General features: G+C 37.9%; 1 protein-coding gene across 1 annotated transcript in view; it reads right to left on the bottom strand.

Annotated features, from left to right (window-relative positions):
- Window positions 1–3,951: 3,951 nt before the first annotated feature.
- Window positions 3,952–17,441, bottom strand: part of LOC127645321 (phosphatidylinositol 4-phosphate 5-kinase type-1 gamma-like) — a 74,154-nt gene continuing 60,664 nt past the window's right edge. Inside the window, exon 17 of the mRNA XM_052128900.1 lies at window positions 3,952–6,861. Within this exon, the coding sequence (XP_051984860.1) occupies window positions 6,859–6,861 (3 nt within the window). The 3' untranslated portion in view covers window positions 3,952–6,858. The remainder of the gene's footprint in view (window positions 6,862–17,441) is intronic.

Genomic DNA, 17,441 nt, shown 5'->3' on the forward strand with positions numbered 1-17,441 from the left:
TTGCATATATTTGTGGAATTTTATTCGACACATCCGAGACAAAGCTGATATTTAAAGGGGTTTTCAGTTATCTAATATAAGTTCTGAAAGAGCAGCAATATTTTTTGAACCGGATGTTATATATGTGTGCCAACCCGGTGGTGTTGAACATGCATTTTTATATCTAGATTTCTGTTTATGGTTTCTGTTCTGTGTAAATGAGATTACCGCACTGTTCTGCTACAGGAAACCATGTGTACCACTGATAAGAGTTGCTGCAGATCACGGGTCACCAAAAGGGCATCACAGGACAGGGTGAATACACTCATACAGCTAACAACAGGGCAGAGAACTAAATGCACAACATATCAAATACATATAGATGTACATTGGAGCAATGCTTTACAAATGTACAATATATTAGTCAATGATGCTCATTTTTCTGTCCGGATCTATTAAACAATTCCTCTTCTATGATGAACATATTTTCAATGATTGAGTTCAAAAATACAGTATTTTCATTTATTTTCTGGGCATAAATGTTAAAAGTCCACCCACTCCTCTTTCTTATATTTCTATAAATCAAAAACAGTGTGTCAAAATGAATGGTTTTCATTTCTGCTCTAAAGTGACAACATGATAGAGCAGGCCACGCCCACGACTGGTTACAGACTCCACCCTATTATCATAGATCCTCCCCCGAGTGATCTACACACAGTCCGCCATTTTTTTCTGCATTGGAGCAGATACAGTGAGAAGAATAATGTCTCATAAGTGTTCTGTTGTTGCTGTAAAAGTGAACATAAGAGTCTTCATGTACTCCTGGCATCAGAGCCACTGAAGACACAGTGGAAAAGCTGGACTGGTAATCTGGTAAACCGAGCGGGCCGCTGTGTCGTCCGCGTAACGGGCCCGAATGGTCCGCAATAAGCTAAAATGAGCCACCACGTTATGCAGAACGGACCACAAAACGGCGCCGCGATATGCAGAAAAGGACAGAAACCTTTGGGCCAGTTGCTGTGTAAAATCCAGGGCCGATTTCCCTTCCCAGTCCAGCCCTGCCTGAACTCCGGTATTTACGCTGTCAATCATGTTGTTGCTGTAGTAACCAAAGCACGAGCTGTAAAGGCACAAGCCTCTTCCAGATAGGGGGCGGGGAGCAGCAGCTCATTTGCATTTAAAGAGACACACACAGCATTTACAACACGGTCTAATAAATGATCCGTGTTGTTTTTTTGAGCTGAAACTTCACAGACACATTCTGTGGACACCTGAGACTTATGTTACATCTTGTACAAAGGGGCATAATAGGTCTCCTTTAAGTCATTAAACCAATTTTTGCAAGAAATGCTATAATTGATTTTTTTTTTTTTTTTTTTGTGCAGAATTTTATGAATTGTCTAATTGTTTAGCTTCATGTCAATTGAAACCCAGGAGAATCATCTAAACAGAGGAAAACAAAAGTACGACATGCAATTTAATTGCTATATTCCAAGTCTTCTGAAGTCATACAATAGATTTGGTGCTATAAATATAAAAACAAACACACAAAAAGGCAAGACAGTAGCCTATACAGGGTAGATATTAACAATAATAATCAATTTCAACCAAAGTTAATTATTGCATCACTGATTTATTGAATGGGTCAGTTTTATGACTCTTTATGACTTTGAAAAGTTGATGTGCAAGAGGATGTAAATTCTTCACCCAGAAATGTGTGCCAACAGTATTTGCATGTCATTTGTTTTCACCCAACGGACATACAGTAGGAGTGAACATGGTGTTTTTAAACCGACACACACTCAAGAGGACAACACGAGAGTGCAAAAACATCAAATATCAGCATCAACAAGATTTCTTCTTTCAGTTTTGACACCATTACCAGTTAATGATCTGTACAAACAGATGAATTAGTTTAGAGATGGATATTGACAATTACAGATACTTCAGCAAAGTTTCTTAATATTGCACACATGCAGAATTTTGTAAATGACCCCCAAAAAGTACAACACAGATCGTTTTGAAACAAATATACACACTTACACACAAACAGTCTCACACTCAGCTGTATAAACACACACACACACACAAACACACACACACACACACACACTTTTGATTTAAGATTATATACTTATACGTGACAATGAAACATTTCTCCAGATTGTCATTACTGTCATGCAGATATGTAGTTCTCATAATAATAATAAAATAAAACAATATATATATATATAAATAATTAAACAAATATATATAGTGAATGCACATATATATATATATATATATATATATATATATATATATATATATATATATATATATATAAATAAATACATAATAATAAAAAATATATATTATGAATATACATAAATATATAAATAAATAATAAAAAATATATATATTGAATATACATAAATATATAAATAAATATATATAGTGAATACACATAAAAATATATATATATATAAATAATAATAAAAAATATATATAGTGAATATACATAAATAAATAAATATAGTGAATATATATATATATATATATATATATATATATATATATATATATATAAATAATAATAAAAAATATATATAGTGAATATACATAAATAAATAAATATAGTGAATATATATATATATATATATATATATATATATATAAATAATAATAAAAAATATATATAGTGAATATACATAAATAAATATATATAGTGAATATATATATATATATATATATATATATATATATATATATATATATATATATATATATATATATATATATATATATAACCTTTAATTTATGTTGATTTAACTAAATAAAACAATTTCTGCATTATAATATTTAATGATACTGAAAAAGTATTGTGAATCACACATGAAAATAATAAGAATACAATATATAAAGAAAGTAAAAAGAAAAATGCCTGATCGCATTACAATAACGAGAATTGCAACGTTAAATGTGTTAACAGTCATGAAAATAATGTCACGATTCAAAAAATGTTAACATTAGTTTCATATTTTTTATTTTGATAGAAGTTGAGTTCATTTGGAGTTGAAATATGACATGGACATGTTGACAATAAATCTCACATTACTACAAACATATACATCAATACCATTATACTACAAATAAATGTCAACACACTGACTGATTATGGTGACAGACTTTGTGATCATATTCACGATTAAATTGATAAAAATGTCACTATCCAAATAAGGCAATTTTATTCTGTATAGTGATTTAATATTTAGCCATAAAGACTGAATATTTACAGTATGATCTTAACCATTGATAAACAGGATTATGAGCTCAATTCAATTCGCATGTTCTCCCTGTGTTTGTGTGGGTTTCCCCCACAAGTCCACAAACATGCAGGTTAAGTGAATTGGAGACTCTAAATTGTCCCGTATGTGTGAGTGAGAGTGCCCCAGCCAGTCTGCATAGATGATTAGAACCTAAAACAGTATCATAGACCCCGAGTTTTTAACTTTTCGATGCCAAGGAGCCTTAAATTTGATCACCCCCTTAGTGTGAGAATGTGATAAACATGATATTATAAAGACTTCCTGTTTGCAAAATAATATATTAGATAAATAATCATAAAAATAATAAATAATACATTATATAAAATTATATAAATTTAGTAAATATTATATTTATACACATATATATATATATCTATATATATATATATATATATATATATACATTTTAATATTCATAAATTATATATATATATATATATATATATATATATATATATATATATATATATATATATATATATATATATTAGTTTTATATATATATATATTATTTTAATATTCACAAATGACATATATATAATTAATATTTACTTATTGACAGCGTATCTTTGTTATGCTGGAGTGATGTTAGATAAATATTTTCATTTCAATTAATTTAAAAATATTATATAATACAAATTCTATTTTATTTCTCTATGTTTATATTTATTGTGAAAGCACTGAATAAATGAATGTGTAAAAGTTTACAATAACACACAATTTCAAAGCAGCTTTACAGAGAATAGTGAATTTAAGCTCTTATTTCTTACAAATAATATACTTTATTTAATAATATATTAAATTATATGACGATTTATTGATATTTCTGCTTTTATTTTTTTTAATATGGCTGTTAATACTATAAAATAGTCATGATTAATCGGATGATTTCAGAATCAAATGGTAATAATGTCAACATTTTTTACACATATTTTTCTCCAAAATTTTTTGCAGACCCCCTAGCAGTCCCTTAGGGGTCCTCAGACCCCAGCTGGAAAACCCCCGTATAGACCAACTCTGATCTATATGAATAAAATGCAGAGGATGATATTTACACAAAGTAGCACGTTTGACCGACAAAACATTATACGACTGATAGAAAGACACAACCTTGTTTGAATATATTTTTATTCATTTCAATAGCCATGAAGCAGTTTGATGCGGTCACCATCTGAACCCACTTTTACCACAACAGTGCAACAGGTTTGGGATGGGTTCAGATGGTCAACTAGTCATCCCGCAACTGACTAGTCAAGTAGTGAAGAGACTTTTTTCTTTCTGTTAGCAGCGAAGCTTTAATGTAGCCTTGGTTTGCAGGGACATCCCGTATTTTGGCTGAAATGCCAACATCCCTGCCCCCAGTCGGATGGTGAAACATTCTATATTGAAAGCTTTGTGTCCCGTACTGAAGGGGCAAAATGCTCAAAGGGGACTCCACCCCATCTGGGACACCTACACCCATCACGGACCCCAAAGGTTTAGAACGCAAGAACACGTCCTTTGATTGTGTCTGATGGACTTAACCCTTAAATTAATATTCTGGTTCAGTACAAGTTCAGCTCAATCGAAAGCATTTGTGGCATATTGTTGATTACCAAAAAAATGTATCGACTCGTTCATCCTTTTCTTAAAAAAAAAGCCAAAAATCTGTGTTCCAGTGAGGCACTTACAATGGAAGTCAATGGGGTTTAATCTGTAAACGTTAAAATACTCGCTTTTCAAAAGTACAAACGCATGACGTAAACAATAAGTGTGTTAACGTGATTTTAGTGTAATAAAATCACTTACTAACCACATCTGTATAAAGTTATAGCCAATTTTACAACTTCGTGGTCATGACGACGTAACGTCAACAAGCCCGAAACACTAAAATTACTGTAAATGACAATTTAAACATCTTTACAGCTCAAATAATACATGAGTTTTAACCGAAGGATTAATTGAAGTGCTTTTATAAAATGATAAAAACACTCACGCACACAAACACACACACAAACACACGCACACACACACATAAACACACGCACAAACACATGCACATATGCACAAACACACACACACAAACACAAATGCACACACACATGCACATATGCACAAACACACACACACAAACACACACACAAACACAAATGCACACACACACATGCACATATGCACAAACACACACACACAAACACACACACAAACACAAATGCACACACACACATGCACATATGCACAAACACACACACACAAACACACACACAAACACAAATGCACACACACACATGCACATATGCACAAACACACACACACAAACACAAACGCACACACACATAAGCACATGCACACACACACACACACACACACACACAGGCACAAACACACACACAAACACATATGCACAAACACACAAAAACACACGCACATGCACACAAACACACACACACACACGCACAAACACACACGCAAACACACACACACAAACACACAAAAACACATGCACATGCACACAAACACACACGCAAACACACACACACAAACACGCACAAACACACACGCAAACACACAAACACACAAAAACACATGCACATGCACACAAACACACACACACGCACAAACACACACACACAAACACACAAAAACACATGCACATGCACACAAACACACACACACACAAACACACACACAAACACGCACAAACACACACACACACACACACAAACATGCACAAACACACACACACAAACACACACACACACACACAGAACAGTGTAAGTGCTTTTATAAAATGATAAGCTTCACATTTCTGCATTTAAAACCTCCAAAAATTGGCCCCATTGACTTCCATTGTAAGTGACTCACTGTAACCTTTTTTTTTTTTTTAAAGAAAAGGAGGAACGAGTCGAAATGTATTTTGTGGTAATGATCATTATGAATCATTATGCCTCAAATGCTGTCAATAAGCTGAAGCTGTATTAAATAAGGAATATTCCTTTAAAAAGCCTAATTACACAAAGCTTCCGTAAAACCAACAAAGTCAACTTTTTTATTTTTACAGCGTCATTTCATTGCACAAACTGTATTTCACTTCAAACACCTCTGACGTACAAAAAGTAAAATACACCCTGTGTGTGAACGACTTGCAGGAAAAAAGTATTTGCATAATGAACAGCTTTATATTACTGACCGCACAGATTTCACGATTGCCAAATCAGCCAAACAGTTCAGGAACATTTGCATTATTATGAGGAAATGTTGTCAGTGAATTTAAGGTCGTCCACACGGCGAGAGAACGGCAGCCTCCGCACGTATGATGCAAAATGATGCAACGTATTTCAGGAAGGCTCACGGGCACGAGCTGCACCTCACCTTCAGATGTTCCGATAAACAAACACACATGCCGGAGCTTCAGAGGGAAAACTTTGATTTAGGGGGACGCTTCTTCAGTTTTTGTCTTCATCAAACTCATAAGAGCAGAATCCATCCTGTAAATCTGGTCACCAGGACAACCGCTTCAGTCCCAGAGGAGAGATGACCTCACACGGGCGCCATCACGTCACCTATTGCAAACATCTACTGTACATCCAGTTTACTGGAGAGAGAGAGAGAGAGAGAGAGAGAGAGAGAGAGAGAGAGAGAGAGGGAGAGAGGGAGAGAGAGAGGGAGAGAGAGAGAGAGAGGGAGAGAGGGAGAGAGAGAGGGAGAGAGAGAGAGAGAGGGAGAGAGGGAGAGAGACTTGACTTTTAAGGTCTCTTTATTACAAAAAGATTAAGAAAATATATGAAAAAAATAAAAAAAATAAATCACATAAATATGAGTGTAGTTTTTACAAGCAGCATTTCTCAGATATAAAAATGCAAACAATCATCAAGGACAATATCACATACACACTGGTTTACTCCCCATTTATGTTTGAACATTTGCAAGTTGCTTATCAATTTATAATAGCTAAACTCTATATTAATGCGGGATTTTATTAATCCCTTTAGTATTAACATTACATCAGTTGAACCCTTTTCATTCATTTTATTTTTTCTGGATAACCATATAGCCATCTTTGCTTGACCGAATAAATAATTTAATAAAACATGACTCTCCATTCTACTTCTGCTGTACTTTGGTCCATAAATAAACCTTGCCGGTGTAAAAACCTCCCCTAGGGTTTGGCACCACTCTTCTACTTTATAAAATAAAGGTTGCAGTCTCGCACAATTAAGAAAAAGGTGATTCTTGTATTCCACAAAAAGGACAACCCTCCCCGACCTGAGGATCAAGGTGTGCTCTGTGTCTGTTTGTGGCTATTATACCATGCACAATCCTCCATTGCAGGTCTCCAGTTCTTTTCTCAATAGGAGGTTTGTACAAGGTCCTCCAGCAGCCTTTAGGGGAATCACTTGGTCCAAAGATCTCTTGCCATTTTGACTCTCTCACACTCCGAAGCTGAGGAAGATGTGACACCTTTACACACAATATATAGATGGCTTTCTTTCCAGCTTTTCTAAAAAATCCCATTCTCTGTTTCTTGCCAATCAGGAGAGAAAATTAGATCTGGGAAGACAGAAGTTTCTTCCTCTCTAAAAGATGTCTCTAGGGACAGTCTATATTCTGGTGGTAAAAACTCGTAAAAGTGAGTCAGCAGTCTCTCTACCACCCGGACTGATCTTATGTTTAGTTTTGAAGCTAAATTGTCGGCAGAAATCCATCCTTCTTCAGCAATAAAATGACCATTTTTGGTAAAATTTGCAGTCCACAATGCTTTTCTGAGTGAATCTGAATTAAAAAGATCTAAAACCAGTGCAGAATTAAAAAACAGTGGTTCTTCTCTCAGCCATAGTCCTTTCATCTCATTTTGCTCCCGAGAGAAACTGAAAAGAGTCCATGATTTTAACATTGATCTATAAAATGATGTCAGTCCAGACAGGTCTAGTTTTGTAGTATCCATAAGGAACAAGTGCCGGTCAAATTCCATGTTGCCCGCTCTTTTCAGGAGGGCACAGGCTATCCCAGCCCAGCTTACATCTTCCCCATACAAGAGTCTCTGAGCTGCCTGGAGTCTGAAAGCTTTGACTCTGGATCCAATGTCGACTAGTCCCTGTCCTCCTTCCTGTATCGGTAGATAGAGCACTGGTGCCTTCAACCAGTGCTGACCAGACCAGCAAAAGTCCACCAGGTGCTGTTGAATTTTCCTTACTAGGTCATCTGGAGGCTCTAGAACCATCATTTTGTGCCATAGGGATGATGCAACCAGGTTATTACATACCAGGATTCTCCCCCTGTAGGACAGCTGGGTTAGCAACCATTTCCAGTGAGACAACCGAGCACACACTTTTTCCACTAGACCCTCCCAATTATTTTTCTTATAATCATCGGTCCCTATAAAAACCCCTAGATATTTAAAACCTGTTCTCCCCCACTGCAGCCCACCAGGTAGTGACGGACTATTAAAAACTTGACCACACCACAAAGCGTCACTTTTTTGCCAATTGACTTTGGCTGAAGACGCTTTCCCATAACACTCCAAGGCATTTTCTAAACATTTAACATCACATTGGTTTCGAATTAAAACTGTGACATCGTCTGCATATGCCGAGAGCTTGATAAAACACTTAAAATCCAAAGTATTGATCTGTAAACCTGTTAACTCTCTTCTTAACCTACACAGCAAAGGCTCAATGACTACAGAGTATATGCAGGAATCTTGAAGTTAATTTTAATACCTTTTCAAGACTTTTTCAAGAACTTCTCAATATTTTTTAATACCTCACCGCCACTTCAAGCTGTAACCATTTACATCAGTGATACTTTTAACTTAACAGTTTTAGTTTGTGATAAAGACTATAGACCACTCTGATACAAAAAAAAATCAAATAGGCTGGGATAGTAAATCAAAGCAAAGTTTATTAAAAAACAAAACAAAACTTTGCTCCACCCTCAACAACAATCATGCTGACATGTGCCTCAGTTCTTCTGATTTTGTTCCCAGCAGCTTCTCAGTTTGGACCAATTAGTTCCGCTTTTCTTTACTACGTCTTCTGAGGATGTTGGACTTCGTGATCAGTTGTGCCATTAATGTCCCAGATTTCCCCTCTGCCGTTTGAGTTCAGTGAATGGTGTTTCTCCGCTGTGTGGAGACACCACAACACCTCAGCACGCAGTGTTGCTGTGCCGCCCAGAGCCACTCTGATGTCGGCTGCAGAAGATGAGGAAGCAGAGACAGCCCGGTCATAGCTGTAGCTTCAGGTGCGACTGCCGGTGGTGTAACGACGTTGGCACTAGGTTGTGGTGGTGCACGATTACCACAGAAGCTAGCGATGGAGAGCTGCCGCTCTCGGCGCTAGCAGCGGCTTTGTGGCTAGCACAACACATGTGGGACTTTAACGAGTTAATGCCCATTGACACAATACTTATTTTTTTCTTGCATAATGTACAATATGCCTCCCTGACATTCCCTCGACTGGCTGCAGCCACTCTTTGAAGTCCGGCATTTCCATCCAGGACGCTGCAAATTTGCACTTCCCCATTCTGTTCATGAGTTCACCAACCTTCTCTTAAAACATTTCGGTAGCGTTGTAATACGCACTGGGAACGCCAGAGCGTACATTGTGCTTTTGAACTTCCGCCCGCCTGCCCGCTCTGGTGCTCTCAGAGCCAATTTACGAACACACCCACAATAGCCTAGTTTTTTATGTACCTGTTCGTTTTTTTAATAAAAATGACTAAATTCACACACTTTTACGATGTTTTTGGGACTCAAACTGTTGGACAGCTAATTCAGAAAAAATACTTTCAAAATGTAAGACTTTATAAAGCTGTGATAAGACGTTTTAATACTTTTTAAGGGTCTTAATTTTCCCAAAATTGATTTATCAACTTTTAATACTTTTCAAGACCCCGCGGATACCCTGGACTATACTGTAAAGTTGTCCTGAAATAGGACAACCTTGCCTAATACCTCTATTGACCTTTACAGGAGTACTGAGGCCACCAGCTAATTTAATCATGCATGTGGCTCCGGCGAACAACAGTTTTATTTTTGAAATAAAATTGTCCCCAAAACCAAAAGCCTTTAAGGTATCAAAAAGAAAATTATGATCAACTCTGTCAAACGCTTTTTCTTGATCTAATGACAAAAAAAACCTATATTGGTATTATTAAAAGAAGTAAAATCATAAATGTCTCTTACCAAATGTAGATTATCTATTATGGATCTATTTTTTATACAATATGACTGATCAGTGTGTATAATTGTATGCATTAAACCATTTACCCTATTGGCCAGACATTTAGAAAAGATTTTATAATCGGAGTCCAAAATTGCTACAGGTCTCCAGTTCTTCAAGAGAGTTAGGTCACCTTTTTTTGGGAGTAGCGTTAGAACTGCCCGCTGACAACTCAAAGGAAGAATTTCTTCCTTAATACATTTTTGGAGAACTTCAAAATACTCATGTCCAATAATATTCCAAAGAGATTTATAGAATTCAGTCCTGGTGTACGTCCTGAGGAGAGTCCCATAACAGCAGCTGTAACCTCTTCAAAAGTGAGTTCAGTCTCTAAAGATAGTTTGTGTTCTGCTGATAACACAGGAAGATCTTGTAACAGTTGTTCTCTACAGAGTTCATCTGGGGTATCGGCAGCGTATAACCTAGAATAAAAATCCACCGCAAGTTTGCGCATCTTTACTGGGTCTGAAGTATTCTGTCCATTGTTGTCTTTTAATATGAGCGTCTGTTTTTCTTGTCCAGCTTTTCGTTGCAAGTTAAAGAAATATGAAGAAGGTCCGTCCATGTCTCTTATTTTTAAAAAACGACTTCTTATAAGAGCTCCTTTAACTTTTTCATTTAAAAAGGAGCTCAGCTGATTTGTTTTATAAGTCCACAGATCGTGTAGATTACCATCAACAACATCATTCACGTTCATTTCAATGTCCAAGATCTCTTTTTCCAGACACTCCAAAGTCTTTTTCAAAACCAAGGAGGAATGAGATGTATATTGTTGACAATAGCTTCTAATATGTACTTTACCAATTTCCCACCATTGAATAATATTTTCATAAAAACACTTTTCCAGGTTTCCCAAAAAAGTTTAAAATTCTCACAAAACTGTTTGTCTTCTAAAAGTTTAACATTAAAATGCCAGTAATAACTCGTATGTTTTCTTTCAGTCAAAGTACATTCAATAGTGATGAGTTTATGACCAGAAATAACTGTTGGGGTTATAGATGTATTAACAATCTTATATCTTAAATGATGTGATATGTAAAACCGGTCTAAACGTGCTCCAGAAATGCTGCCATTGTTAAATTTCATCCATGTATACTGCTGAACTGATGAGTTATGCTCTCTCCACACATCTGAGAAATTAAGATTTTTAGTTATATTAGCTAAGCAAATTGCAGACTGTGTATAATCTTGTGTAAAATCAATAGTGCAGTTCCAATCCCCTCCTAATACAATAAAATCACCGTCCTGCTGCTGTTTTAAAAAGTGCTCCAGTTTGGTAAAAAGTTGTATTCTGTCTGCCCCTAAATTAGGGGCATAGATGTTCACAAATAAAAAATTTAAATGTTCAATTTCAGCCCTTACAGACAATAATCTCCCAGGTACCACTTCACTTTTGAATAGAAAAGTACAGCTACTCCCGCACTTAAATGAGTCCCGTGACTAAGAATGCTCTTTCCTTCCCACCATAAGCCCCAATCAATCTCATTATTTTGACTGCTACGGGTTTCTTGCAAGAAAACAACATCAAGATCTTTCAAACTTATCATTTCTGATAATAAACCAAATTTTCTCCCATCCCTCATTCCATTTATATTAATTGATCCCACCCGCAAGATCTCCATGAGAAATGGAAAAAGGATGAAAAAACAGAGAGAAAAAGTAAAGTTGTAAGCCATTAAGAATATTTAGTGTTTCCCCTCGCTTTCACTGTCTTTTTGCCTTGTCTGAGGACTGTGATGTGTTTTTTTAAGACGAAAACGTTTTTGTTGTGAGAGCTCGTCGTAGCTACTCACTTTCCTAGCCCATACCACAGAGGAAATGAATTTATCAATGTCAGGGAAATAATTACCTATTTCAACACCTGCTTTTCCTTTGGTTTTATCAAGAAAAGTGTTAATTTCATCAACAGTATATAGGTCTTTATCAGTTCCTTTTGCACCATCTGACACTTGATCATCATCTCTAAAACCGTCATCAGTAAACTGGGATAGACTATCTGTCTCATCATCCATGTTTTCCTCTAAGCCTTCAGCCTGTGCCACATCATTACCTTCACACACATAATCCACACCACTCTGTGTCTCATTCTTATCAACATTGTCTGCATCATTCTCAGGTTTGTCATATACATAACTGCATCCAGCTTGCTCCACACCATCAGTATTTACATTTAACTCACTCACCTCTTGCACCTTGCCCTCCTCTGTGGTCACTTTATCCTGCCCATCAAGTCTCTGTTCATCACTTTCTTTAGTTTGTTGGTCAGTAATAGTCACATCCTTATGCGATGTGGACGCACGCTGGTCATCTTTATGTGGACACATGAAGCGTTTATGGCCCAGGTCTCCACATTCAAAACACATCAAGCTCTCAGTGCTGGCGTAAACCATATATGACTTCTCCCCGTGATTAACACGGAACGAGACTTCTAATGTTCGCTCCTTTGAAGTCAGAAACATAAAGACTTGACGTCTAAAGGAAAGAACATGTTTGAGTGCGCTATTTTTACATCCCAGAGGGATCTTTCTGACTGGGCTTGCGATTTTTCCGAACCTCAGCAGCTCTTTTGTGATGGTGTCATCGGAAATAAACGGCGGTACATTTGAAATGATGATTTTCGTTGCTGGAGCGGATAGCGGGGTTACCGTAACAAACGTTTCCGTCACCCATATTCCGCTCACAGTCAACTGATTTACCAGGGAGTCTGATTTTAAAAACACGACAACAGCTTTGTTCATCCGTGAGGCCGAAATTATATTTTCAAATCTGACCTGTACTCCTATAACTATAAGCAGTTCCTCTACTGTCACTCCGGGCTCTGGTACACATTTGCACCCATTACGAAGTGACAGATTTGGCGTTCCTTGCACGGGAACAGACGCCATACCGGCCTCTGAAAACCGTGCAAGCGAAACCAAACAAACTTTCTTGACTGTTAGTAAGACTGTCCAGCAAGGGAAAAAAGAAAAGATAATTATGAAAAAACAAAAAAAGTTTAAGGCTAAAGATTATTTGAAAGCAAATAAGCTTAACAAACGCTCTCACAGCCACGCTTCCACTCGCTCGCCACTCACGCGCATGCGCTCAGAGAGAGAGAGAGAGAGAGAGAGAGAGAGAGAGAGAGAGAGAGAGAGAGAGAGAGAGAGAGAGAGGGAGAGAGAGAGAGAGAGAGGGAGAGAGAGGGAGAGAGTGAGAGAGGGGGAGAGAGAGAGAGAGAGAGGGAGAGAGAGAGAGAGGGAGAGAGAGCGAGAGAGAGAGAGAGAGAATTGAATTTTAACACTCCTTTATTAAAACATTTTCCCAAAATCAATCACATTATGACAACAGAAAAAAACAATCTAAACTGTACACTCTTCATCAACTGTACATAAAATTCCACCAATACTCCAAAAATCATTAAAAACAACCAGATTATTTGTCATTTTGTAAAATGCAAACTCTGTTTTAATTCTAGCTGCTATGAGGGCTTTAAAAGTCAAATCAGGATCTACTGAACTTCCCCCCCTTAATTTCCGTTTTCTTGTCAACCATATTGCCAACTTTGCTTCACCTACTATACAATTTATCAGAGAAATTTTCTTTCTCTCTGAAGCAACATACTTGGGTCCAAATATAAAATGTTTTTCGCTAAAACCTTCTCCAAAATTCCTAAAAACTTCCCCCAGAGTCTGAAACAACCCTTTCAGTCTAAAACAGTGTAAAAAAACATGGTCTACAGTCTCTTCAAAGGTACAAAAAGGACACTCCTTATCCATAGTGGAATCGATGTGTGCCACGTGTCTGTTTGTAGCTACCGCCCAGTGAATAACCCTCCATTGGAGATCCGCAGTGCGTTTCTCTATGGGAGGCTTATACAGGGACCTCCAGCAGCCCTTAGGGGACGAGTCTGGCCCAAATAGATCTAGCCACTTTGATTCCTTCAGCTTCTTTAGGGAGGCATGATGAGACACTTTCACACATGTTATATAGATTGCTTTCTTAGAGGTTTCCTCAAACTTTGCTAGATCTGGAGTTCTGAAATTTAGAATTGAGTCCTCCATTGGTTGTTCCTCAATAGCAGCAGAAACTTTTATCTCTGGAAAAAGGAGATGGCCATCATCCTCTGGTGGAGATATCTTGATGTCCTCAGAACGTCGTCTAAGGACCGAAGGTAAAAAAGAAAAAATTTCATTAAGTACCATTTTCATGAACCTGACAGACTTGATGCCTGTCAGGAAACACATCTCCTCAGGACTTTTCCAGGTTTCACCAGCTCTCAGATCTGAAATTTTGGTACAGCAGGCTTTTGACATTAGGGTCCTTAAGCTCTTAAGGTTTAGCACCTTAGCTTGTATTAGGGGATTATTGAAAAGAGGTTCGAATTTTATCCAGTCTCCTAGATTTGAAAAGTCTCTGTCCACTTTAAAAATGGATCTCCATGCTGTTAAAACTGACTGATAAAAAGGCGAAGTGCCACTCAAATCCAAGTCTGTCAGCCTTATTAAAAACAACTGCATGTCATATTTAAAAATGTCCACTAGCGCAGGCAGTATCAATCCAATTTGATCCTCTAGAATATAGCAGTCTCTGTGCAGCTTGAAGTCTGAAGGTCATGAGTCGGCTTTGTACATCTATTAATCCGTGCCCACCTTCATGAACGGGCAGAAAAAGCACACCCGCCTTTGTCCAGTGACATCCAGACCAAAAAAATCAATCAGTCTCTTTTGTATCTTGTGAACAACATCCTCTGGTGGATTAAGCACAGTCATTTTATGCCAGAGCATGGAAGCAACTAGATTATTGCCAACCAAAACTCTACCCCTATATGATAGCTGGGGTAGCACCCAATTCCATCTAGACAACTTAGCACACACCTTTTCCACCATACCCTCCCAGTTCTTTCCCTGATATCCCTCCTTTCCTAAATAGACACCAAATATTTTTAACCCTTCACTACCCCATTTAACTCCACCTGGAAGTACAGGGAGATTTCTCTCTTGCCAGTTCCCTATAATAAATCCTTCACTTTTTTCCCAGTTGACTTTTGCAGATGAGGCATTTTCATAGACTTTTAAACTTTCTTTTAACACTCTTACATCATTATCATTTTTTATAAAAACAGTTATATCACCAGCGTATACAGATACATTAACAGGCCTGTTTTCACACCCTTTAACAAAAAAACCTTGCAATTTCTTCCTTAATTGACAAAGTAAGGGTTCAGTTGAGAGAGTATAGTTGCCCTGATAAAGGACAACCTTGTCTAATGCCTCTATGTATTAACACTGGCTGACTAAGCCCACCTCCTACCTTTAACATGGCTGATGCCCCAGCATATAAAAGTTTTATCCCTGATATTAATTTTTTCCCAATTCCAAAAGCTTTAAGAGTGCTGAACAAGTAAAAGTGGTCAACTCTATCAAAAGCCTTTTCCTGATCAATAGAAAGTACACCCAAATCTTGATTGTCCATACAAGCTAAATTAATTACATCTCTTAATAAAAAAAGATTGTCCATAATGGTTCTGTTGGGAACACAGTAGGTCTGGCTTTTATGTACCACATACCCAAGGTATTGCTTTAGTCTGTTTGAAAAACACTTAGCAAGAATCTTATAGTCTGTGCATAGTAAAGCAACTGGTCTCCAGTTTTTTAAAAGACCAAGGTCACCCTTCTTGGGCAGTAACGACAATACAGCTCTTCTGTTTTGTCGTTACTGCCCAAGAAGGGCATGCTGAGTCAGGTCACATTCAGCTGAGCTGCGCTGGAGCTGAACGTGACCTGACTCAGCATGTCATTAACGGCAGCTGCATGCGTCCTGCAGCTCATGCTAATGAAACAGACATGCGCAGAACATTTCTGAAGTACTCGAGCTAAAGAGATAGATTGTGTGCCTTTACTACGTACCGCAGTGTGTGTAACTGTAAAGGAATAGTTCACCCAAAAATTAATATTCAGTCATTTGCTCACCCCCATGTCATTCCAAATCTCTACGGTGTTCTCTGTGCAACACAAAAGGAGTATTTTTTAAGAATAGTCAAGCTCCAAAATAGACAAAATAAAACCGTAAAAGCACCATAAAAACAGTCTTTATGACTTATGTGAGTCTTCACAGGATAGCTTTCCATGAGAGACAGAACATAATTTCAGTTCCCCTTCTGTCGCTCTCTCCACGTTGTGTCGGAGAAGCGACACTAGAGGTCTCTCTTGAGCGCTGATATTCACCTCTGATCTATGAAAAAAGGCCAATGAGAGTTGGCAGCCAGTATTTGCATGTCCCGCCCCCAGACATACGGGTATTTAAGCGGCGCAAATACGGGAGTTCATTCAGAAAATTTCTTCGAGCCGATGGTCTGTCTGCAGTTTGCTGCGAGTTACACACCACATTAAAACGTTCCTGTTTCCTCTGACGATCTGCATGCTGTTGGATCTTGACGGCGCACAACAGCGGCTTTCTCCTTTACATTGCACGGCATGCATTGCTGCCCCTGAGCGCTTCGACAGTGCAGACACACACACACACTGTGTATTAAAAGAGTAAATTCCTATTAAAAGAGTCATTTCTCTAAAAGAGCAAAACACAGCGGCGTTGAACGTTCTTTTCAGAACGCGTCTTTTTCAAGATGCCCTTCCGCCCCTGTGTTGTTCCTGGATGCGGTAGAGTGCTCTCCGCTTCAGACGGCCACAGGCGCTGTCTCGTGTGTTTGGGCCGCGATCACACCGAGACGGCGTTTGTGGATGGTTCATGTTCTCACTGCGAGAACATGACCATGACCACGTTGCGGTCGCGGCTTGCTTTCAACAGAAAGCAAGCCACCCCAGCTGCACCCCGCATTGCTCCTCCTTCCCACGGGATTGAGGACGATGCGGTTGGTGCTGGGGGCGATTTGGGGGCGGCAGTGGGTGCGGTTTCGCCGGGTAGCCCCCCGCGAACCTCCCGTTCCCCGACACGCTCGCTGGTCCCCGTCCACGCT

This window comes from Xyrauchen texanus, chromosome 6 (genome assembly GCF_025860055.1).
Source record: "Xyrauchen texanus isolate HMW12.3.18 chromosome 6, RBS_HiC_50CHRs, whole genome shotgun sequence".
Taxonomy (NCBI): Eukaryota; Metazoa; Chordata; class Actinopteri; order Cypriniformes; family Catostomidae; genus Xyrauchen; species Xyrauchen texanus.